Below are 26,142 nucleotides of genomic sequence, written 5' to 3'. Positions count from 1 at the left end.
CACAAAGAGAGCGATTTCAGCACTTTGACTAATTCCTACCTGACAAACACTGCGGCGATACCATTCCACCTGCTGACAAAAGCATCCTTTACGGAGATGCTGGAACGAGAGGAACTTTCAAAGAGAACAAACTACCCAGTTAGATGCGATGATTGAATGTCAAGCTGGTGGTAAAACCCCTCGAATGGATTTAGACTACACCATTACGGAAAAGACAGAGGACTCTAATTCCCTTCTCTCTGAAGCTGCTATATTCCCCAGTTCCACAGACCAGACCTGTTGCAGCGATAAAGCTAGTTATTCATCAAAGTATGACACACAGGAATATGTTTTGCCAAGCACTGTGGCATCCCAGTGCGCTCCAGACCAAATGGTTTCCATGCAGTGGGGTAGCCACCAGACTGCATCAATTACATTTCGCTTTTGCTCAGCAAAGGCATGGAGTTTTAGCTATGTAATATGAACCTAGCCGGCCAAGCGGGTTTTAAGTAAGTACTTAGTATATAAGAAAATAAGAACAAAAGAAGAAGCAGCGAGAAGCTGCAATAAAATAAAATCAGCAGGGTGCTTGGACTTCTCAGAATTCCTTATTGGAGACAACTATGCCTGAGCTTTAATTATCTTTAATCATAAACTAGTATACAAGCATATGCATGCTTAGTTGTTCGTTCAAACATTCAAATACTTAAAAAATAAAAGTGCAAAAATGGTTCTATGGAGCGACGCCACAGAACAGTGGTCGCCAACCTTGCTCCTGGAGATCTACCTTCCAGTGGACTCAATCACAATCTGCCACACCTGCTCAAGCTTATTAACTTCTTCACAAGTTCTCAGTTAACTGGATCAGAGGTATCAATGTTGGATAAGCACGTTAGTAGCAGGTAGGAAAGATCAGAACACTTGAACTTGGTGAGTTGCACCATATGTGTGATGGATTGCCAGGAATAAAATCAGTCAAGTTGAAACATCTGTCTTGTTGCACAAAACAAGAACTACAGTGAAGAATAGTTGAGTATTCACATGTCTGTTAAAATTTTACTTTTTTTGCCAGAACTAAATAGGCACTGGATGTTCACACGGTGAGTTATTAGCTACACTGCTGCGAATTTTCATTAAAAGCTCATTGCTCTTACTGTGTTGGCAGTGGATGCCGTTGAAGCCGGGTGCACACTTGCAGACATAGCCGATGAAGGTGTCGCCTCGGTAGGTCTCACTGATTTCGCACATTCCTCCATTGTGGCATGGGTTCGGGTGACAAGGTCCTGGAACAGAAATACAAATGTGAAATAAATAAAAGGGTAAGATGAAGAGTTTTTCTTGTTTTGGAGAGAGTGGGGTTATTACTATGATATATTGCTCATCGTAAAACCCTGTAGAGTTCAGTCAGATGGTTTATGGAAGAAACCTTGATTCTTTTAAGATGTCTGAGCTTAATATGTTTTGATATATTTGTGTAGATTGAGATATTGCTTTAGCTTAACATATTTTGTGTATGCTGTGTAGATTAATACAAAATTGTATAGGATAAAATTGTAGAGGATAAAATGTCATCATTAAATATATAGCTGTTACGTTTCTGGATAATATATAACCACTGCTTGGTAAACATCATTTGACAGAAGTTACTTTCAAATCCTGAGAAGTCTATCATTGTCTTTTTGTTCTATTTCAATTTAATTACATAATAGTAATGTAGTTAATTTCATTTACATTTGATTGAAAGATTCTGCACTTTCATGTTTTTTTCTGTTTGTTTAGACTTGAAGTACAAACATTTTCAATAAATATTCATGAGGAGATTAGATATAAGATAATCCACTTGTATAAGGAAAGGGAAAGTTTAAGAAGTTTCTTAAACCAGAGTTCAAAAAATTAAAGGCTGTAAAAGAAATGGGACTTCTAATACTCTGGTAGACCACCACAACTGTCCAATCAGTTCAATAGTACAGAAAGCTTTCCTCTTTGAGAGGTCAGAGAAAATCAAGCTTCTCTTTTGTTTGAGATTGTAAAAAAAAAATTCTAATCATCCTTGTGTCACTGTCAAGAAGTTGTTACCTAAAAAAAGTAAACAAGTAAGTAAACAAAAAGGAAGAGAATTTGCCAAAAGCAGATGATAGTGTTGTCAGAACAATGGACTGACTGCCCCAGAGTCCAGACTCCAACATCACAATTTGTCTTTGGGCTGACTTGGATCACAAGAAGCAGAAAATGCAGCCAACTTCTACGACTGAACTTTGGAGGTGTGGAAAAATATCCTAGCAGATTTCTGAAAATCTGAAAGCAAGTATCCTGAAAAGAATGGAAGATATTATAAAAGTAAAGGTTGGATGTTTCTATGTATTGTTCTGTTAAATATATGTTTCCTGCTTTGTTCCTGGCACTAAAAATGAATGAACTTGTACTTAATTGCTGTTTTGACTGGAAATTAAATAAATTAATAGTGCTCTTTGACTTTGCAACTGTACTTTTGATGTTGATGTTAGTAAACAACAAATTGGGTTTACATTTCAGATTAAGCAGTTAGACTGAACATGACTACTGCAGTGACAGAGAAAGGAGAGAGGAAGGGTGTGAAAAAGACAGAAGAAAAGACAGTATAGAGATGAGTGTTAGTTGTATAGGTCACCCGGGGGCTGCCTGGGGCACAAGGCCGATCATGAGCACCGTGTGTTCATTCCCTGTGGCACTGGCTGAGCTAGTGCCAAAGCAGCATCTTGCTGAAACACAGCAATTGTTTCCAAGTCTGGACATTCGCTGACCCAACACAAGCAAGACTGGGAATTAACATGAAAGGGTCAAAAGGTCAAAGAGTGACCCAGGTCTTCTCTATCAGTCAAATTCTATCTTGCGCACATGCACCACAGGTCAATACAACCACAAATGAGTTTGATGAGTTCTGAAGGGAGTAAACACTGATCGCTCTCTGTACTGACTTATACAGTTGCAAAACAAATGCACTAAAAACAACTCAGAATAGACCTCTGGAGTTGTGCATCATTCTGTTTTCGGCATCATACCCATATTAGGAGCTCAAGTTCAAGACAAAAATGAATGGCGTTTTTGAAAACTGCCTCTATCGGACCTTGTAGTAAACTAAATGTTTCCAAGGCAGATACGTCTTGTCCTACATACATCAGGTTATCAGGTTATTTAGCAGTAAAAATACAAATAATGCTACATATATGCTACAAGGAACCTACCACTCTTGCGCACTGAAAAGATGTTGCATGAAAGTAAGTCTACTATTAGTTCCAGATTGTTACATACAAACACTAGCTACTCAAACTTCGGCTACTACTTTTCACTAAAATGCATTTCCAGTTTGAGACCAGATTGTACTTTTCCCATACAAAAAGTACATCAGCATATACATCTCTGACCACCTCCTAATTTGATTTGCTTGGTCCAATCTTAATTTGAACATGATGCGACCTGGGAGTTTTTTATTACTTCTAAAGCTAGATTATTTTTTTCCTGGAAAGGTAATATCATCAAAAATCTGTGATTTGAATCCAGTACGACTCTGCTAAATAACATTTTTGAGTGAATTATTCTCTATAATTTGCTGACCACAGAGCTCCCTCAGTAGAAGCAGTCCTGTCTGAATGGATCTCATAGTAATGTAATAACATAGCCTGGCAGTAGACCATGGCACCTCCTCAGTTTTGGCGAGAGTGAGACAAAGGAAGCTGCAAAAATGGCACAGCCCCTTTATCCTCAAGTTCAAAACAGGACTACTGTAATCCACAGCATTTCTGGTGATGGCCTAATTAGAAAGAAAAAGAAAATGAAATATCTTGAAAGTAACTCTCCTGAGGCAATGGGACTTCTGCCCTGTTGGGCGGCATTTGGTAAGCTGAATGAGCCTAATTTATTAACCTACTGTTACTAGATTTTGGTGTTAGCTGGAAGTTATTGTTTTGAATTTGTTTAGATCCATTTAGTTTTAATCTTGCTGCAAAATAAACATCGTAATAATTTGGAGAAATTATGTAGATACTTTGTGGGCCACTCAAATGCCTTACAAATTACATTATGGGAAGTCCTCTAGTCAAAAGTATCCTGACTTGAATAGGACCATAGGTCAACACAGCCAGGGTGTTATCCAGTTTAACACAGTGAGTATTTTCAGGTTTTTAATGCTAAGATGTGCCCTAATAACACATACTGGGTGTTCTTGTGGGCAGACATAATGTTATAACAGATAATTATTATGTAATTGCATACTAATTACATAGTTACACAGATAAATGACATTGTAATTTACATTTGATTTGCATTCTCAATTGACAGCTGCAGCATCAATTTTTTTTGACAAATGACAAAAGCATGTCAAAAACGTAAAGGATGTGTATATATATATATATAATAACAAAAACGAGACAGCAGCAATAACTGCATCAATTCAAATTATAATAAAATATCTGCTCTTCTATTTACATACACAAATGTGGTATCAGTTTAAAGGACTGACAGAATTTCTCAGCTTGTTTCAATCAACAATACATAAGAAAGAAATAATATCAAATCATGCCATGCTTTGATAATTGGTAATAACAGTGACTCCTAAGCATTAATTAACACATCATTTTCGAGCGGGCTTACTGCTATTACATTTTCTGAGCATTTCTTGTAGCTTGCTATGAATACAGTAGCCACAAAATCTGTACATTTAGATCAAAATGGGATAAATACTACAAGCTTACAATATAAATACAAGCTCACAACATAACATCAGAGGGAAAAAAAAAGGAAATATTCTGCTACAGTAGTTGCTCATTCTTCACTGTCACCGGTGTACCTGCATTGCAGGTCAGTGTAAATCATAAGGACCTCCCGAGACACATAACTCACAGCCTATCAATACAAGCCTGATGTTTTAAACATTAGGGGGGCTGCACTGGGTTGCATGCTGTCAAAACCAGCTAGATGAAATTGCTGGGCATAGCAGCCGGATTAATCTTCAGAACAGTGCGACCAAGCTCTGCTGGTGGCTACGGGGTGGGTCAGAGTAGAGGTAAAATTGATGTGTGGTGGATGTATAATTGATGTGTCCAGAAATGAAAAGATCAAGAAAATGCACATCATCATCTTTGTGAGGCTGGACAATAAAGCATATAATTGGATCTCACTGATGATTGCGAAGTGACCTTATGCCAGTGATTGAAAGGTGATAATTTCCCGTCCATGGTGGAAAAGAGAATCAGAATCATTTTCATCAACCATATTACTTATTCAAGGTATTTTCTTGATAAGTGCACACATACACTGATCAGCCATAACATTAAAAGCACTGCTGTGTCTGATCCACTCATATCAGCACAGTACACACTAACACACCTCCACCACTTTAGTATCACTGCAGAGCTAAGAATGATCCACCACCCAAATAATACCTGTAGGAGTCGTGTCCACTGAAGAACAGGGTAAAAGGGGGCCAACAAAGTATGCAGAGAAACAGATGGACTACAGTCTGTAATTGTAGAACTACAATGCGCACCTATATGGTAAGTGGAGCTGATAAAATGGCAAAGAAAGTAGATACAAGGAAGTGGTTTTAATGCTTTGACTGATTAGTATACATGATACTAAACCAAGCATCAACTATTAACAAGTATGAAATAAAATAAATAAGAAATAAGAACAGTAAGAGAGAAAGTATGAGATAAGAAAGCCAAAATAAATGAATATGTGAAATGCACATATGTGCAAGCTCTAGGGAAATATAAAATCATCTATAATTTACAGTATGTTACAGAATCTGAACATTTTGTACAGTTGTACAAACATGCATTATGTTACAGAGTGGAACAATAGAGTTATGGTTCACAGTAAAGTAGGTTTGTTAGGTTTAGTTTACAGTGCAAGGTGTCTTCTGTGGTTAATGAGCATCACAGCTCTGGGGAAAAAAGCTGTTTGGAAGTCTACAGGAGATAAGTTCAATTGACAGAGCGCTAAATATGCTTAAACTGAGTTTAATTAATTTAAATAGACCTAATTTCACTTAAGGGCTAATTTTAAACAGCTTGCTAAATAATATAATATAACTCTATTATTCTCTGTTACTATAATTGTCCAGTGATTGTTACAGGGCATTTTTACAAAACAATGGATTGTTACAGGGCATTGTTACAAAACAATGGATTGTTACAGGGCATTGTCACAGAACAATGGATTGTTACAAGGCATTTGATGTTTCAAATGAATAGTATGATTATGAAAATATGAGAGACAATACTAGAAAAAACATATGAGGGATATGTAAAGCTTAATTTCAGAGCATCTTCACTATAATGACCTCTTTTTATATGCAAATCATGTGGTCACATGAGTAGCACTATAATCAGTAATATAGACAATTCTGTGGTAATTATTTTCAGACACTGCCCAGCCCACTGTCTTAGATTTTTGGGCACCCCAATGATCGTTAACCCAAATTGGTCCTGAAAATCTTGTCTTGTTGAGATCTTGAGGGCAGCACTCTTACTTAAGTGGAAATGTGAAAGGTTCGCTCTTGATATTTTCTTCACCTGTCATGTTCTCAATGATTAGATGTTCATATGAAGGGCCCACTTTCCTTCAGAAGCTGAAAGTGATGTTTTATCAAGGAGTGTTGTGCAGTAATTGCTTGTACTCTATGAAATGGGGTGAGATAAAAGAAATGAAAATGGAATGAAATGAGAGTTTTGAAAAGATGTAATCTACCCTTTTGGTCATCCAGTTCAGCACCCACCCCCCCAAACCCCCCGCGCCCCACGTTTGGTAATTCCTCCACAGCAGGTAGAGCGAAAGGTGTGAGAGAACTTACAGTGACAATTGTGCCCACCTCCTTCAATATAATTTTATTACTGGTGAGCAGACTGACCTTTCTGCCCAGTGCAAATAATGGAGCCCATCTCCACTCTTGCCGTGGATCACTCAGACACTGATTGCTGTCTCCATTGTGGTAGAACTGTGATGGAGCACTTTCTGAGCAATTTCCAGTCAGTTATCTTTAATCTTTTCAAGTTTATCACAACAGCGGACCACCATACAGTATGGGGGACATCCGCTCTTGTAATTAAATGGTGCTAGATGGGGGGGCTCATTCATTTGAACTGAATAACATGGTCTTGATGGAATGGGGAGTGCTGTTGGATACAACTGACTGGCAACTCTGTGTGTAAAAATGCATTAATGCATTGCAGTGCATCAATGTGAAAGGGCCAGTTCAAATGCATTGAGTTTTGAAAGTTGGAATCTGTTATGGCCAGTTATGTTAAATTAAATATAAGCTCAAATTTGGTCAAAATAAAATCCTTTGACTAGTTTCAATTTTTTGGCAAAATCTTGGTGTGTTGTTGTAGTTATGTATATTCCACTGCTGTATAAATAGTTAAAATGTGTGTATTCTGTGTGTTCTTTTAACAATAATTCAAAATCATACCAAAATAATCTCATCAAATCAAATTGTGGTATCAAATCACAATCAAATGAAATTGTGAGGTCAGAGATTTATGCCTCTACTATGATTTGCATCAGTAGTAATTTCATTCACTTACTTCCAAATGCATTATACCAACATCTGAATCCTCCTAAGAATCTTTTGGAACTGAATCATTGTGAACCCATCTGACAATCATTATAATGAGTTCATTTATGTAATAATAGATGTTACAATCATGAGTGTGGGTGCTATTTCCACGATAATATGAGGGGTGTTCTTAGCTGATATAACATGAAGCAAAACCATCCCCCTGGGATCATGAAAGAAAAAAAAATGGTCACCCACCCATATTAGCGTCAGCGAGTTTGGACACTGCGTTCTATCAGCCATAACGAGGTTTGAGGCTAATTAGAAGGACAGAACATGTATAATGGCTTTGGCAGCACTCCATTACTGGGCCCATGCACCCTTGAGGAGATGGTGACAGCACTTCCCCGCATTCTGACATGACGATCTATAACTCCACAAAGGCCCACTGACAGGCTCCCTAATGAAGAATGCATGCCTCCGCTATTCCGAGCCGAGAGAGACAGAGGCAGAGAGCGACAGAAGGACGAATAGAGAGAGAGAGAGAGAGCAAAGGAAGCAACAGTACATATTTGCATGGCGGCCCTCCGAGACATCGCTGGGTATTGTGGCTGAAGAAACAGGAGCTTTGTCCTCACGTCTTGTGACGCAAGTGTCAGCCATTGTTGGGTGGCCTCGTGTTCGTGGCCGGAATTTGATTGATGTTGGCCAGTGCGGGCATCGCCGGTTCACAAACGAGTTGCAAAAAGAGCCCAATCAATCAGCGAGAGCCGCAAATGCGACATGGCGAAACCTGAGCAGTGGTTAAACATGGCTGCGCGTCCTCTGTTTTCCTTAACGATCAATCACCTAACTGCATGCCTTTTCTACACAACGGCTGCTGTCCACATTTAAAGTGACCATTCTACATTTTTCTTGCATTGTTTCCTCCTGTATGTTTCCTCCGCTTATAACATATGTGTGATTGTATGCACCAAAAAACAGCTTTAAATTATATTTTCATTACCATTTTCCATGCAGGTTTTGTTACTATTAAGACTGATATAACGACCTTTGTTCTGATTGCCTGTTTTAAAAAACAGCCCAGACTGAATTGTAACAAATTAAGTTCAGACTGAAATTCTCCGAAATGTCTGAAATAACAAACTTTAGTCTAGATTCTTTAGAAGGACATACAATGATGCTTTTACATGCCAAAAGCTAGTGATGACACAATGGTTAATTGCTTTGATACCGTCTGCAGTAACAACACTTTTTATCACTTCAGTATGAATGAGCTGCTAAACTACTACAGGTTAAATAGGCCTACAGTATGTGGTATTATGTTATAGAGTATGTAAATTGTGTTTGTGACATCATCATCATAATCATGGTAAACTCAAAACAAAACTTTTTTCACAGCTTAGTTTCAACATATGGACTGGAGTGAAAGTGGCAAGCTTGTCAATTTTAACAATGCTTATGTAGTATATCAAATTCTCAAAAAAAGAAGTAAAAGAAAAATAGTAACATTTGTGGCCTCTTTAAAATTGCAAGGGAATTCATTTCACCGCTAATGGGCTTGCTTACATGAATCAGCCAAATGTCATTAGGAGGGGATTAGTCTCACTACCAAGACTTTTAAAAAATGAAAAGTATGGCAGCGGCTGATAACAAGGACAGGCCGGAAAAGCAGGCTTTCCTGAGCAGGAATCTTCATGTCTCCTGAAGATTATTCCCACCAATCACGGTAGAGGGTTTTGCTTTTTCCAAAATGCATCACAGCACAACAATCATCATTATATGGGAGAGTGAGTACCATTTTCAGGGTTCGTTATGCTGCAGCGCAGTTGGGAAATTGGGCCCAAATCAGCATGTTTACTCCGAAGAGATTGTAGCGGCTCCCTTAGCCGCAAACGGGGAAATTCTAGAGAGGTCTCATGAGAGTTCGAAGGATTCTTGTGTTGGAGATGAGGGTGGGTCAGATACATAAACACATTGCACACCATAATTTGTATATTTATGCAGATTCTGTGTAATTAAAATGCAGATCCAGATAATTAATTGCCTGGATTGCAGTAATTACAGCACAGCAGTTGAACCGGATACTTTTACCATTGTGTGCTTCAGTGGAAAGAATTAACAAAGCCACTGGCTGGATCATGCACCCAAATGACTCTAGCATGCACACCATGTAAACATATCTCAGCCAAAACAAAGTACATCCTTTAGAGACTGCAATAATTGCACACCTCTTCATTTCTATAGAATACAAAGAAACCAACAAAATGGTTGCATCCGTGGCTTGGAAAAAGACAAAGTATTAATTAGTGTAACCTTGACTGACCTCTAAAGTGAGCGTCAGAGCTGAAGCAGGCTCAGCCGGCCTCTGCACAGTTCAATGAACAGCAGCATGATGGGCAGGGCTGTGAGAGAGAGGCCAAAACCTGAATCAAACTGAATGGAGCTGAGGCTGCTGCAATTACAATGAAGAGTAAAGGGCAAGGTCATGTCCATGTATAAGAAAGAAAGATATTGAAATTAACCTACACTCACCCTTGACTTTATTTTAAACAGCTTACATTTCCTCTTATTGGCCACTTTATGAGGTTCAGTATGTAAGTGTTATTACAGAGCAGCCTTTTGTCATCAGAAGTGGGTAGGAATGAAATGCATTTACTTCAAAACATTTATTTAAGTGACCTTTTGAGTAATGAAGTCACATTTTACATGATCCTGTCTTACCAAACAAATGCAGCCATTCACATATAGTATATAGGGTGAACAAGCAGCTGAACTTGCATTGTTTAAGTAAAGGATCGATTCCACCACATAACGGGATGACCACAATGGCTGAAATGGTGGACTTCTGTGGAGGGAGATCAAACCTGGGCTCAAATTCAAGATACGTTTCCATGCTAGCTACTAAAAGCAACAGTCACATCAGTACTCAAATTTTGGGATGCCAGGAGGAGCTTAGCCCCTCTGAAGGAGACTTGAACTCCATTGAAAACAATATCTAACATTTGCAGATACTGATTTTTTTTTTTGCTTGAATTTTGCCTTAGATGTATATATATTTAATTCACAGTAATATATTTTATAAAAAAGGCAGAAGTGCCACAACCTCTGCATGTCATGCACAATTTATCAGCAACCATACACTAGTGGTCAGTTGCTGAGCACTGGGCCACCACTGATACATTTGCCACCTGTCTGATTTTCACATGGACAGGCTGTGTTTTTGGGAGTCCAGTTCTGACAACAAAAAACAAGCAAGAAAATGTATGTTGGTCAGTTGTCACTCCCCACTTCCTCCCTCCCACTGGCAAGTTTAGGCCAATTGTGTAGTTAAGCATAATTGACTTACCCACTAGTCAATGGTAAAGAGAGCTACCAGAAGTCACAGCGTCTGTCTAAAACAGGTAGAAGAAGTGAAAAAATGGCCAAGAAAGAAATCGTCAAGAGGAAGTTCTACTGCTCTTTCCAAGAAAAATGCTTTCACAATGAAGAATTTAAAGCAAGAATTTAAAAATGCCCAAAGAAGATTGCATCACAGCTCGTAAACTAACATTGATATATCACGGAATTAAGCAACAGAGCTAATTATACATTCACTAAATGAGCTATGAGCGTGTTTTAAATAACAAACCACCAATAACAGTGGTAAGGTCAAAATCCAAGCACTGCTGGAAGAGACATTGGGGTGAGTCTATTGGCATTTTGACTTTTAATGTATTTTAATTTAAGTTAAGTTAATCTAAGTTAAGTTTTAATTAATCTTCAGGCATAAAGGTGTCTGGTTTGGACTTGTTGAAAAGTCCCTAACTGTTGACCAGATATTGTTTGGGTGAAGGAACATTCGGCAAACAGTAATGGTAGTAGTAGCTGCATAGTCTCTCTCTCTCTCTGTATGTGTGTGTGTGTGTCTGTGTGTGTGTGTGTGTGTGTGTGTGTGTGCAGTACTGGTATGAGTGTATCAGGCACATCCTTGCTGCGGGGGCCTTTACACATGTCATTGTCACTGCTAGGTTGAGAGTGGTCTACCACCCAAATAATATCTGATCAATAGATCTTGTGGTCAAAAACACTGACTGATGATAAATGGGGTAGCGAGTTGCTGACAAATTGTGCATGTCAACAGATGGGTATCAGATATCCAGCCAAGAGTGTTCCTGTGATCAGAAACTGGCCACTGATGAATGGCCATAGCTAACACAAATTGTTCATAGCAACAGACGGGCAGCAGTCTCTAACTGTGCATTAGTCTCATGGGGCTAGATGTGGTCTCGTAACACCGAATTCAGTTCACGCAGCATACGTGAAGCGCGGGCATCCAATCCACATTGACTCCAATTCATCTCTGTCACTCATTCTAACTTCAGGCTGGAATAACAAGGTTTTTCTCATTTCCTTTTTTTTAATTAAAACAGTTTGGTAGAAATTATAAAACTTGCCAGCACAAATAGCAGATTTGTTTTTGTATATGAAATCACACTTACAAGCTGCTGTTCTTATCCGATAAAAGCCTCATTATATGTGTCTCCACCCAACGTTAGTACAGCACAGGAGCTGCTCCACATTTGTTAGGCCTACAAAACCATCACATTTTACTAAATTATTTAAAATATAATTCAGTACTCTTTAGAAAGTTGGAGTGTATTATTTGACCTTTATGGAATTTACTTTCACACGTAACTTAAAAATGCTAGCGAAACTCTATTGTTAGCTAATGGAACTGTTTTTGTCTTGCAGGAGATAATGGTATTTATTCTGCATGTAGTGAGATCTACACATGTGCGACATTTGTCTACATGCTTAATTGGAGTTTGTTTGGAGACTTCTCAGCCATGCTAACTTACATCACATTTATGGGCTAATGACAGGCCTGTCTATGAATACCCTATGACTACTTTGAGCTCAAGCTCTCACAAGGTGTACAAATTTTTAAACTTTTGTTCCCACCATAAGTTCACATTCTCACCCATATTAACCCAAAATTTCTCATTATTGTCCCCAGATATTTTCACTACAAGACATCTGGCTATGCAAGACTAACTGTGCATTCACAAGGTGAGTGTTTCTAATAAAGTGGCTTTGGTGTCGCGCACGCACTATACCCTTGATCAGAGTTAGGCCCACTGTGCCGCCACTGCCATAATCTATTTTACAACACTTTACTCCATTGAAGACTGTGTTCATTTGTTTTGGAGATCATTCTACCCCTGTTCTGCCATCTTGACCTTCATCTGCACTCTTTTTAATGCATCAGCTGAATTCCAAATGAAGTAATTCAGCCCACCATGCACTTTATGGCACTATGCACCCCTGCACTTTCACTGAGGTTCTGCAGGTACATTAGTTGGGAACTGAGTGCAACTGGCTGTGTGTGCTGGGTAACAGGCCTGATTAGGTCTCAGTCTTTTTACAGAGGACTGCTTTATCAGCCTCTTTAGATGGAGTCACCAGCAGTTCACTGGTTCCTGCCCACAAAAACTCATCTTGGCCAGATCAATTTGATACTGACTGGGGCTCGAAACCCACAAATCTCTGGCGCCGGGTATCTCCATTTGTTTTTAGCACTCTGTCTTTCTCAACTCCACTCTTCCATGACAAAATGGATAAGATGCGCTGACATTTGCAGGAGGCAGCCACAACTTAAAAGGCATAAACCCTGTCAAAAGAGGTAAAACAGTAGCGATCCACGCATGTGGCATGGCAAATACGTCTCTTAAGGGAGCAGAGAAAAGTTCAAGGTCTACTTGGAAAGTCAGAGTTATGGGACGTAAGAGTGAGACAGATGAATATGGGAAATGCCTTGTAAATGTCACCGTGATGTCAGAATAGAAGGCAGTGTACTGCCTAGCTTTCATCTCCGGTCTGACCTCTGTTCGGCCAACAACATAGACCAGATAAGAACAGAGCCAATCGAATGAAAATTACAGCAATGTTTTGGCTCCAAAGCTAAAAGGTCGCAAAAAGGTTTCTGTCTGGAGCTTAAGGAAAGAAAGGACAAAGAGTTCCTTGGCCTGTCCTTTTATCTAAGGTTACCATCTTGACTTCTCATTGTATGTTTTAATACCGTGCAGTCTAGCATTGGTATAGCAGGGACACAGATGTCAGGCAAGGTTCTCAAAAGCAAAGCAAATCAAAAAGGACACAATCTTGTTTCCTACCTTTTCAATTTTTAGTTTCAAAGCTGTGTGTCCTCAAAAAGCTTCTGGTTTAATGTTCTGCTTTATTGTCCCCTGTGGAGGCACCTAGGAAAAGCACTGCTTAGCAGTACAGACTTGCAAACAACAACTGAGATCAGGTTCAAGTCCCAGCTGTGCCAGCTACCCTTCGTGGCCTGGGGTGCCTGACACAGCCTTTAAAAAGTTTAGAAACACCATGCTTTCTTTTTATAAATAATGTTTGATTTTTACTGTTACTTTTCAAATAAGTAAGACAAAACACCATGAGCAAGAGCTTTTAAGCATAAAAATTTAGTTACTAATATTTGGGTATATTTTGACCGATTTCTTCTTTAAACTATTGTTAAAAGCACATATTAAAACTCTTTTGGCCCAAAGGTGATTTAAACACCTGGACTCAGTTTCCTAAAAGCATCATATTAAATCATCTATTTAAGACTATATTAACTGGTATAGAGAGAGTGTTTATTGTGATGCTCACTCTACCTTTGAAGAATCATCTTTGTGCTAAGATGCTTTTGGGGAACCCAATCCCGATATGCCTGGGTGCTGATGAGTGCTGGTATAAAATGCATTATTCTAAGTTGTTCTGTAGTTCTGTAGCTTTCGCAAAGATAAGTGAAAAGATCTAAACAAATTCTATAATAATTAAAGCCAAAGACTATTTCTATTTAATATGCTACAATATTGCCAACTAATAAAAAAAAAACAGCTGATTACATTTGAACTTGTTTACTTATGTACTGGTCATTTATTAAAATGTTTTGAAAAGCCAGGTGCTAAACTATTGATAGGAAATGTTATTTGTCCACTTATTTGAAGAAAGCGTAGACGCTGTGGTCCCACGGTCCCCTATTACTATAAAAGTCCCTGATGCTTCCACAAGATCACCTGACGAAGTTCCAGACTCTTCTGATTTTTTCTGAGTGTGATTTGTTCAACAAAAACTGTAGCAAATAAGAATTCACTATTATGTATTTTGAAGACCGAAACTGCATTTGCAGAGGTATCTGAGTTCACAAACTTTTGTTCCTAGAGTACAAGAACTCAGTAGAGTTTTTATGGTACTGAAATACATCAAACTTGCAGCAGCTAGAGTCTCAAGGACAGAATTGCTGCTTTAAAGGAACATATATATTATTAAGGCATGTTATAAATATGGCATAGGCCTGAAAATAGGTGATCACATGTGCTAGAGGCACTGAAGCACATCACAGGGAGAGAACATAGATCATATCTTTGCCTGCTACTAGCATGCAGCTCACTAGCAAAAGCACAGCATGGCAGTAGCATAATAAGTAACATGTCAAATCTTCTTAAATGCTAAATCAGTCTGATTTATTCTTGTATAGAAAAGGGTTATTCATCCTACTCACATGTTACTTTACATTTTCTCACTTACAGTTTGTTCCCTAACAGAGGAAACTAGTGGCGTTGTGATGCTAACAGGCCTAAGGACTAGCACTAGCTTTGAGATGCACTAGAATAGTGATTGATGTCTTGCAAATTTGTGAAAAGAATGTTTGGACAAAAGTTATGTACAGATTTTTTCCATAACCTTACTAGGATTACAACTAACCAGCATTTCTATAATCAGTCAATGGACTATTATTCAATTAATCAACTAGTCAAATCACTAAGGCTTCTGCTGTTTAACTGTCATAACACTTCCAACATTCAGGTTCTATCTGAACCAGCAATTTCTTCTTTTATATTGTAATAAAGCAGCAGCTGTAAATAAATAAAGCTGTACTGTCCCCTGTGCTTCCAACCATACAACTAATTGTTGCAGTCATAACAAATATAATTACAAAAAGGTCTTTTTTATTTGCAGTAGTATGTAAAAGTCAGAGACCCATCTTCCTTTATTTTGTGTCCAAGATCTTACATAAGCATCAGCGAAGCAGTCCTAAACAAGCAGTTTAGTGCATCCACCCTTTGTCTTTATTACAGCCTTTTTTGTTTCCATTTTCAAAGAAATCTGAGGAGATATTTTTTGCACAACTCTAAACTTTGGTTGGTTGCATTTTTTGCACCTCACAATCCAAATAATAACAAATACTTCCAGTGATGTTGAGATCTGGACTGTGAGACGGTCAGTCCATTGTTCCGAGAATATCAGCAGCTTCTTTGTTTGATTTGCAAATGTTCTTCTTTGTGTCTGTTTCTTTTTCTTAGTAACAGCTTCTTGTCATCTACACATCCTTTCAGACTCATAGTGTTGAGTTGTCTTCTCACAGTGGAAGGATGGACAGACGTACCTGGGGATTTTTCTTATTCTGAAGCAAAAAAAAAAAAAAGAGCTTGATTTTTTTTCCTTTGTCTCTAAGATGAAAGCTTTACGTATTGTTTATCTGATAGCAACAGTTTTGGTGGTCTACCAGGTCTTGCACCCAGTTGTTAGGAGTCCCATTTTCTCTATATCTTTTAATCATTTTTTTGAACTCCAGTTTTGGAAACACTTATTTACCTTGATTTTAATTTCTTTATCCAAGTAGATTAACCTCATATCTAATCCTCAGAAATATCACTTGAAGAATGAAGAAATTGTTGACTGGAAATTAAATCAATGAAAGGTGGTCTTTGACTTCTGCACAGCACTGTACATGTATGAGAAACATTACCCATCCCTGGTTACAATGCAGGCTCAAACATTTCCTCACAAGACTTTTAGCTAGTGTTTTTAACAACAATGGCAATCGCTATGAGCTCCTGTGCTCATTTTAATTACAGCACCTTTCACCACGAAAAAATGTCATCATTTTAACACAGTTCACATAAAAACATCACAACAGCCTCGAGCACAAAGCTAGTGATTAACCACAGCCGAGAAGCTATCGCCATAAGGGCAGCACCAGTTCCTCTCCCATGCTGCAGTTACAGTCAAAAGCACACCTGGAGTGCACTGCTAAGTGGATGGTACAAAATTATGCGTGGCTAAGTACAAAAAATGCTAGCACAGGGCACAGAAGGGGTGCTTTTAGCAAGTCACCATCCAAGAGGGAGGTCCTGCTATCGGGCTATGAACTCGGCCCCAATTGCTGTTAGGCAGTGGCATACTAATGTCCTTTCTAGTTGCCTGGTCCATCGTTCAAAGTCCCATAGAGTATGAACAGTGTATTATTAATGCATTCTACCCCTCCATTGCAACTAATAAGGACCCAGTAGGCTAAAACGAAGGCTCTCCAAAGGCTTATTATACGTACATCTCAAATCCATTATTAAACAAAGCATGGTGAAGAGGGAAAAAAGAGCAGTACAGTAATTAAAAGGAAAAACTCCCCTTTTGGATCTGATGAGCCAAAGTAATACAAGCTACATGTTGGATATGAATGCTTATTTTTCACCATCTGATGATCTCAGAATGTGTCAGCTTTCATTCCGCTAATGAAGTGTCCGGAGTGCACTGGAAGGTCAAAGTTCAGCAAATTACAGCACACTTAAAAGCTAGCGATTTCCAGGCTGTTGCTTTAAAATGCATATTGATGCCAATATAGAAATCTGGGCCAAAGTTATGATGAATAGCAAACACACATGCAAAATCACATGCTGGTACAAAAGGATGAAAATTGCTTCCCATTCAAGTATGCCACACTGTCAAGAAAGTTGGCAGCGAACAAATTGCTGCTGGTAAGGAAGCTGTAAAAAAAAATGTTTTTCTCAGGTTTTCACAGTTTTGCAGCAGCAAACATGCACATGCATACAGATAAGAAGTGGAAAAAACAGGGAAGTTAGGTGTATAGTCATTACCATAACAATTTCTTTAAACAAATCCAAGTTTTCTCCCATATGAATCCAGTGCAGGCCTGAGCACCATTTATTCTGGCAGCAGAGCATGACAGTAACAAAATATCCATGTAAATACTGAACCCATATCAACTTATAATTATAATTGACCTCTGACTCAACCCATCCCTTTGCCTTTTTTAATCTGTTGGCTGCCATAAAAGTATGTTTATTCTGCAAATCAGAAGAATTTCAGAGTCAGAGAGCAACAATGTTCTTGGCACAGGGATGTTCTAGCAACCTTTCTAATATTTACATACCACAATACCAATGAAGCTGATGATAAGTATTATTTCTTTTCTTTGTGCTAGCACATCTGAAATGCAAATGCTGACATCAGTAGACCTCAGAGGCGCCAAATTAACTATAAGCTGTTTTTTTCTATATGAGAAAAATGAACGGCATTTTCAAAAATCTCCCTATTGCATCCTTTGATGAACAAACAAGCTCCAAAGCCAATACATAGTCACTCCAATTCCTCTGCATTACAAAGTAGTCAAAGTGCAAATATTGCTGAATGTATGCTACAAGTTAGTTAGCACTCCTATATATTTAATTGATGTCACTAAGATACATGATATTATGGCTAAACTATTACACTACTGCGAGACTATTATATAACACCTGGTACCTAAATACTAACTTACTACTAAAAAGTTTCTAGTGAGAAGAATTGGCACACAGTAATGGATTTCAGGCTTGTCGGATGCTAGAGGGCGCTCTCGAGTGAGTCAAAATGAGTTCCTATCAAACTTTTAGCATGAAATATTTGAACACTGTTGTCAGATTTTTGAGTGCTTTTGAATGTCAATTATATGACTTTGTAACAATGTCTTATGTTCATGACATCAGTAAGCACAAACTGCTTTACTCAGCCAATCAGCAATCAGCAAGGGAGTTTCCATAGAAACATTTTAACTTTTTATTTCCATTCACCCCCATTCATTGAAGACTTGCTTGTACAGTCATTTTTTGGTATAATGACAGAAATAGGAAGTGACAAGGCTCCCCTTAAACAGATTCTGTTACTACAGTCAAAACCACTTGACTAGAACTCTAGACAAAGCATGCTGGTTAGTAAGAGATACTCTGCTGTGGTTGTCAGCCTTATGAAGTGAATAAGATGTGTGGCGTTACCTTGTATGCAGAATACTGTACATGTAATACTATATAAACTTGGAAAATGTGTGTTGAAACTCACTGAATGCAATAGATATGATTTGTTTTCCCCATAGACAGACCCAGGGCTAAAGGCAAGCTACAAAATGATGACACATCATTCTGTAATCTTTTAATATTTCATTGCCAAATACCATTATATTTTTTAAAACTGTGCATAGAAAACACTGAAAATCATTAGTTATGGAGAAAACAAATCCACTGCAAGTCTTTTTGACCTCAGCAAAGTCATTTTGCTTTTTGATCATAGCAAATCATGGGCTCAAATCTGCCTCCCTGAACAGAACAGGTAAATTACTATATAAAGATAATGAGATTGAGGTCTAGCCATAATATCTTTATATAAAAGTCATTTATATTATATAGCGTGTAAGGAGAATGTACTAAACATAAAACAGCAGCTCCTGTATCATCAGGTTAAATATTCTGAAACATAGCATACCTAATAAAATGAGAAAAGCTCCCTTTAAAGACTAATCCTGGCAAGGCATGGCAACTTACAGAGGGAGAGCTGCCCTGACATTCAGTTTGATGTCTGTGCTTTTTTCCCAAAGTTCTCAGCTCACTGATCAGCTTTTTTTTTGCACCCAACACTTTGATTCCCTAATTTAGAATTCAGAGCAGGTTATATTGAGTGAGTTGTTTATTTTATGGTAAACTTTTGACTCACTCTTGGGCATGAAATCACAAGAGGAAGCAGGTAGAAATTCAAAACTGACATGAAATGAAAATGGCTCTAGTCAGAAATTCAATTGGGGTCAGTGTCCTGAGCTTTGGGTTTAACATTGACCATGCAAAGAATAATCCAAAACAAAAGCAGATTATAGTGGACTTAGTGCTGGAACCAATCAGAAGTATACCATACTGCTTTTCTAAGGTCATCTCTTGTACTATGTCCATACAGAGCAGCTGGTCAGTCAGAGGTACAAATACTATACAAATACTATATAAGGCTCTGCATGACCATTATTCCCATCTAAGACATACATTTCCACATGCTCGCTGTAGAAGCTTGGTGGTACTTACTTGGTGGCCCATATTTTTCATGCATAGTTTGTGTAGCACATTCATTATTGGCCAATTGGACAATCATACCATTGTTGACCAGGTATTATTTGGGTGGTAGATCATTCTCAGAACAATGATTCAGACATGGCAGTTTGGTGCTGGTATAAGTATAAGTACAAGGTAGAGCACTGTTGGTGGGGTTTTTAGGGAAAGGCGTGTTTATTACATGTACGTGATTTACATAGCATGAAAATTAAAATTATTATCATTATTTTATTTATTTAATGAAGATCAATGAGATGAAAATGAATAATATAGTGCTGGAAAGAAACCTGGCAGTGTCACTGCTAGGTTGAGAGTCGTCTACTATCCAAAAAATATCCAGCCAAACACAACACAACCTAACACAAACCATGCATCAACAGATGGGCTACAGTCTCCAACTGAAAAAATGAAACATATTTTTATCTAGTGAAACAGGTTCAAGTGGAACGTGCTTTTTTGGTCATTTTCTCTTATTCCAAATCATCTGCAAATTCGGACAGTTTTCTGATAGATTCACCCTGAAGTCTGCTCTTGTAACATGAAAGTAACATCATAAGTGTTTTCTAAACTTGCTGAGTTGTTTGTATAAGTTATACACTCAATTTATAAGTTATACACTCAATTTACACTCTATAAGTGTAATCACTCTCCTGGTGGCTATATAGCACCATCTTGAGGCATGTATAAACAACGGCCAGTAAGAGCTAACCACGCTAAAGTACAACCTCCAAATGGTGGGGTCAGATTAATTGATGTTGTAAATGGTTAGTTACATAGTTACAACTATGCTTCCAAAAGTAAACAAAGAATGAAGTTCATTTCCCTCATATTAATTAAATCAAGTATCACAATATCCAATTACAATCTATGTCACCCATGTGTAGTGTGTAACCCTGTTATTATGGTCCCTAGCAGTCTTATCAATGTTTATACCCTCGTGTTTAGACCCCTTTGTTGGCTTTGGTTCCCTGCTGTCCATTGTTGTTGGTCTCATTCTGTTGCACTGCTGTTAGTCGGCTGTGTTGCTCTATTTTCTGTTTCTTAGTCAGTCTGCTGTTTTTTTCTTTGTGCCCTGGTACATTCATAGGTTAGTTTGTATTATTTTTGTAGCCTTGTGTTTTGCTTTCCTTTTGTTTGTTGTCATGCATCCCCCGCTACTCTGCCTGCCCTATGTCATTTCCTGATATAAACTTCTAAAAAACAGACTCTGCCAATGCATCTAACCACTTCACTTGCCCACCTATACTATAGATGTATCATGTAATAAAACATTGTTCATGCTGAAATGTGCTGTTCTACTCTGAGATCATAAATACATTTACCAGTGTGTGAGTCTTTACACTAATACTATTTATCTTAAGGCTTTTTTCATGTACTCAAATTATTCAAAACAACATAGAACTGTACCGAATTGTGTTTTCATCAACTTACCAGGCTGGTCAACTTTTACATCTAGTCCCTTCAGGCTGTTGTAATTGAATTGTTCACACATGATTTGAGCTTAAACTTCTAGTGATTTCTGTGATATAAAATGATATATGTCGGTAATTTTTTTGCAGTTTTTTTTATCTAATAGAATCATTATGCTTGTTGTGCTTAAGTTCTGCAGGTATTGCAGTAATGCTCTCATATTATGGCTAAGATTTGGTTGGAAACAAACTTAAATTCCTGATAAGGAAAATTATCCAATCAAGGACCTTTTTTCTCAGTGGTATCTAGAAACCTCCAAGTGAGCTCTCCCACTGGTTAGGACTTCAGGAGCTGAACTAGAGGCCTAACATGTCAGGTCAATCACTAATGTAACTAAGAACTGACAGTGGAATCAACCAATCATTTGATTCACAATGGGTGAGAAATAAACATTACTTTAGGCCTTCTGGAGCTTCTAGATACATATAAGTGGTAGCCTGACCAGTGCATTTCAGTCAGTTATTAAAAATGGAAAACAGCAGCAGGTGTCATGAGTCACCGTGAGACATGCTCAACATATGTTACCATATATGGTACAATCTTCAAATAAAACATGAAGATCTAGTATGGCCAGTGGCCATGTTCATCAGAATCGCTGTTAGCTCAAAGCTAACATAGTACTAAAATCTCATAAGTTCACTAGCAGAACCTAGCATTATTGTAGACGTGATCCCTCCCTCCTTTTTTGATGTAATTAGCAAAAACCTAAATGTACCCTGCTGTCATCACTGTTTCTGATGAAGTGATAGCCAAGTGTACAGTATAAAATAGCGTTCCACTGTTTGACCATATTTTGTACATGTTAAGGACTCACAATTTCCTTAATTTATAAGGAAAAGCAGTGGCTTATGATGGAAGCAGAAAAGCAACTACCATGTAAGAACTGTAGCAGAGAAATCATAAAGGAACTTCTCATGATTGAGCCACGAGCCTTCTGTTCACTCTTGGCAGCATTCTTGAAAGGGGAGGCATATGTGAGCCTTATATGTGATTTACAAGGAGCATTCCAGTATATTAGACTGACTGCAATATCAAAGAAATCCACTTATCTGCCCAAGAAGACTGATTTCCTAGAAAGACTGCTTTCACTCTTCTCTTTTAGCCCAATGATATACACAAAAGAAGCTAGCCATTTTCAAATCATAAATTCACAATATCTCATTCAGAGTCATTATAAAATCCTTTCATGCTAAACTGTGAACACCTTTTCCCATTTAAGTAGCATATAAGGGGGGGAAAAATGCAGCGAGTTAGCTTTTAGTATTGGCTGGTAGCAGGGCTGTAGCATTAGAGAGCTTTTATGCTAATCCGCCGTGATGATCTTTCCCCGCTGCGCTCTGTATGCTAATGCTAAGTGCATCAAGCCTCATCATCAGCTCCTTGGGGAGGCTGTGAGGAGATTGTGCTTGGAGCTGAATGGAACCAATTGGAGACGTACTGTAGGACACTCAATCAGTTATGAGTAGCATAGGGAGAGTTAGCAAAGATTACATATAAAGAACAGCATTCAAGAAGTAATTGAAAAGGCCATTTTGGTGATTGCATATAGTGGTAACAACAGGGCTTTAGCTTGAGATATTATTGGTGTTATTGACAAGACGTGCACTTGACTGAGCTCTGGCTTATATATTGCTAAGAAATTCACTCAGCAAGTGTAAATTCTTGAAAATGTTCCTTTTCGTGAGACAAAATGCTTTTTGCTTTTTTTCTCAGAGTGCAGTAGAGCACAGCCCCACATGTCACATCTGGTAGCAATGACAGGGGGCCAATCACCAAACCAAAGCAAGATATTTTACAGCCAAAAAAAAAAGAGAGTGCAACAGATTGTAATGTGCTAGTCCCTGTGACCAAGGCAGCTCTTTAACCCAGGGGTGGTGGGTGGTGATGGGGGGGTGGGCATCAGAGAAAGAGAGAGAGAAGGAAGTGTGCTATGCTTTACTGAGAAGCCTGGAAGACGATAAAACACTGGAGCATGAAGGGAAGGGAAGAAGAGTGTGAGTAATCTTCAAAGCTGCTGCACTTTGAGAGATCAGTGCTGCTGACCAGGCACAATGAGCGGATCAATGAGGGAGCAGCTCAGGAGCCAGAGGGGAGGAGAGGAGGAGGAGAAACACTTGCAAACCCCTCATTTTAGAGGAAGTTCAGGATGTGTAAGTGTGTGTTGTGTGTGTGTAAGCACTTCAGGCACTCAAGTCTTCATCTCTAAATATGACAATAACTTCTCCTTTTTATACTTTTACCTTTATAGAAATGCTAGAAACACCCTCCATAATAGGTTTACACAAAAAAAAACTGATAATGTGATTTTTTCCCTTTAAGCCAGGCATACACTACACAATTTTAGCCTGATTTTAAACTCATGACCTACATTTGTTTTATATTTTTTCCCCCTAAAGTCTACATATGACATTTGCATGGTACACTTAAAAATAGTGGTAATAATTCAGTTTTATATGACTATTTTCCAACCTCTTTTAATCCCTTAGAATTAAAAGGGCTGTTTTTTTTTATTGTGCTTCCAAGACCGTATATAAATAAGCTCTGTTCTGATTGGCTGTCCTGCACGGTACCTCATTCAAAATGCTGTCAGAGTTGCAGCACTCCTTAAAACTTCAGTCAGGATGAGTGGGACTAAACTACTGTAGAGTGATTAAGCAGATATGTAACTTCTGCACAGGTCACAGATTTTTTTTTTCCAAATATGGTAAATTCAGCACATAAACAGTAACTGTGTATTAAAATGTGCAGAGGTGTGCACTCTATAGAGGATGTGTACTTTTAATTTAGAAAATCAATAAAACATGAAATTTGACCAGACAGTGTCCAAACTGTAGACCACAGATATGAATGAGCCACTTGTTGAACTTGGCCAAATGTGTGAATACCTTTACATTGTTTATAAAATACATAGCACAACTTCAAAACAATCACTTTACAAGTTAGTTTGCCAGTGTGTAGTAAAATGCTCCTCCAGCTCAAAATGTGCAAAATAGAATGACGTGTAACTTCTAACCATATCCCCAGTTTGTGTTTTTTCTACACTTATTACATGTTCAAACGAGTTCAGTCCAGTTTCAGCTTTGTTTGTGTTAAGATTAATTGACCCTTATTAGTCCCACAATGGATAAATTTCACCTCTGCAATCTAACCCATCCGTGCAGTGAAACACCACATACACACTAGTGAAGACTAGGGGGCAGTGAGCACACTTGCCTGGAGCAGTGGGCAGCCCAAGCTGCAGCACCCATGGAACAGTTGGGGGTTAGGTGCCTTGCTCAAGGGCACCTCACCTCAGCTCAGGGGATCGAACCAGCGACGTTCCGGTCACAAGGCTGGTTCCCTAACCTCCAGCCCATGACTGCCCCATGTTACGTGATAACAGTAAGATTTGGGATCTTGAATTACGTCTGTTTTTTTTCCCATATCATTACCTCATGGTGTGCACTTGCTTATGATGAAAAAAACTAGAATTTCTGTAAAGTGCATGATTCTCTCTTTTTAAAATCCTTTGGAGTTTTATAAGTCGAGTAGTGTATGTTAATTTTATAAGTTGAGTAGTGTATGTCATGTCCAGCTTTATTCCAAATGTAGTCAGTCAACCAAGACATCTGAAGTGTCTGAAATTTTCTTGTTTAGTTTTGCACTGGAACTACAAAGCAAATGTAACTAACAACTACTAGAAGCTAATAGTCAGCAATTAGCACTGTGCAAACCGCATGCTGTAATTATCACACACTTGACTGCATCAGGCCATTAATTAATCTTATATAGTGTTGATTATGTAGTTTCTGACACTGTATCTACTTTTGAGTGACCCTAGTCAAATTACATATTTTGTTGATTTTCTAAGTACATATCCTGTACAGAGAACACATTTCTGCACATTTTGATACAAACTGTATTGAACATATTAGGAAAAAATAAACATAAAATGTGGCCTTTGCGAAAGTAGACATAACATGTGCAGGGCACATGTTATTTTGTATATACATATATATATATATATATATGCTAACAAACTAACTTCAGACATCAAACATATATTGCCTGAATAAGGAAAAAATAGTGTAAATTTGATTTTGGTCAAACCATCAGTTTGGAAAGAATCTGAGAAATGTTTAAAACTTTGATTTTGGCTCAAAGAAAAATAACTTATAACTCAAGACATCTTCACAATTAAGAGTAAACTAACACCAAATGAGAGCTAAAGTAACACAGAGACAGACAGTGAGTAATACAATGAAGAGAATGCCAAGAAAAGAAAGCGGAAGAGTCTGGAAGTAGAGGTGAAAATAACATGCAGGAAGAGCACACATGACAATAATGTGACACAAAGAAAACAAAAGGCAGCAACCTGCGTGCCAAATTAGGATAACAGAATAGGATGCAGACCTAGAAATATCCCACCTGAAGTTGAATCTTCACCATCTGCTGCTGTGACAGGGTTCAGAAAAGGGGAAAGAGAGAAAAAAGAGAAAAGCGAGAAAAAGAGTTAGATGCCACAGTTTTCCAAGATATTTGGCAAAAACAAAATTCAACATTCACTCAAGTTCATTTCATTATCAACTCATATTATCAAGCTCACTGGTTTATCAAACTACCTAATATCTAAAAATAATTCTTCTGTTTCCCTCCAGAAAATATCATTACCGACAATAATCCCGGAAGGGGAAAAATTAAAACAAAACGACTGAAACAAAACAAACCTCACACGCCGACGATTAAAAGGTAATTAATTCCTGCACTTCAACTATCCCATCATAAAAAGCTGTGCTCCTTTGAATCCCATGATTTCATTTGCCAAGAGTTAATGCAGTGCCTAAATACTGCTGCCCTGCCCACGTCCACCCAATGCTCACCCCACGTATGGCCTGCATTTATCATTCTGCGCCTGTGCTTAGAAATTACCCGCCTGAGCGTGCATGAGTTTGATTGTTAATCACTGTGTCAAGAGCCAGAATAGTGAGG

General features: G+C 38.2%; 1 protein-coding gene across 5 annotated transcripts in view; it reads right to left on the bottom strand.

Annotated features, from left to right (window-relative positions):
* Positions 1-26,142, bottom strand: part of edil3a (EGF-like repeats and discoidin I-like domains 3a) — a 253,694-nt gene that overhangs the window by 165,494 nt on the left and 62,058 nt on the right. The window contains exons 3-4 of one of the 5 annotated variants that reach the window (XM_036598750.1): positions 25,567-25,608; positions 1,134-1,262 (exon numbers count right to left, since the gene is read on the bottom strand). In XM_036598750.1, the coding sequence (XP_036454643.1) occupies positions 1,134-1,262; positions 25,567-25,608 (171 nt within the window). The remainder of the gene's footprint in view (positions 1-1,133; positions 1,263-25,566; positions 25,609-26,142) is intronic. The other 4 variants (XM_036598752.1, XM_036598751.1, XM_036598753.1 and 1 more) reach the window with 4 other exon arrangements.

Source organism: Colossoma macropomum, unplaced genomic scaffold (assembly GCF_904425465.1).
Source record: "Colossoma macropomum unplaced genomic scaffold, Colossoma_macropomum, whole genome shotgun sequence".
Classification (NCBI taxonomy): domain Eukaryota; kingdom Metazoa; phylum Chordata; class Actinopteri; order Characiformes; family Serrasalmidae; genus Colossoma; species Colossoma macropomum.
The sequence above is the reverse complement of the archived record's forward strand: the minus strand, read 5'-3'. Positions and strand labels throughout refer to the sequence as shown.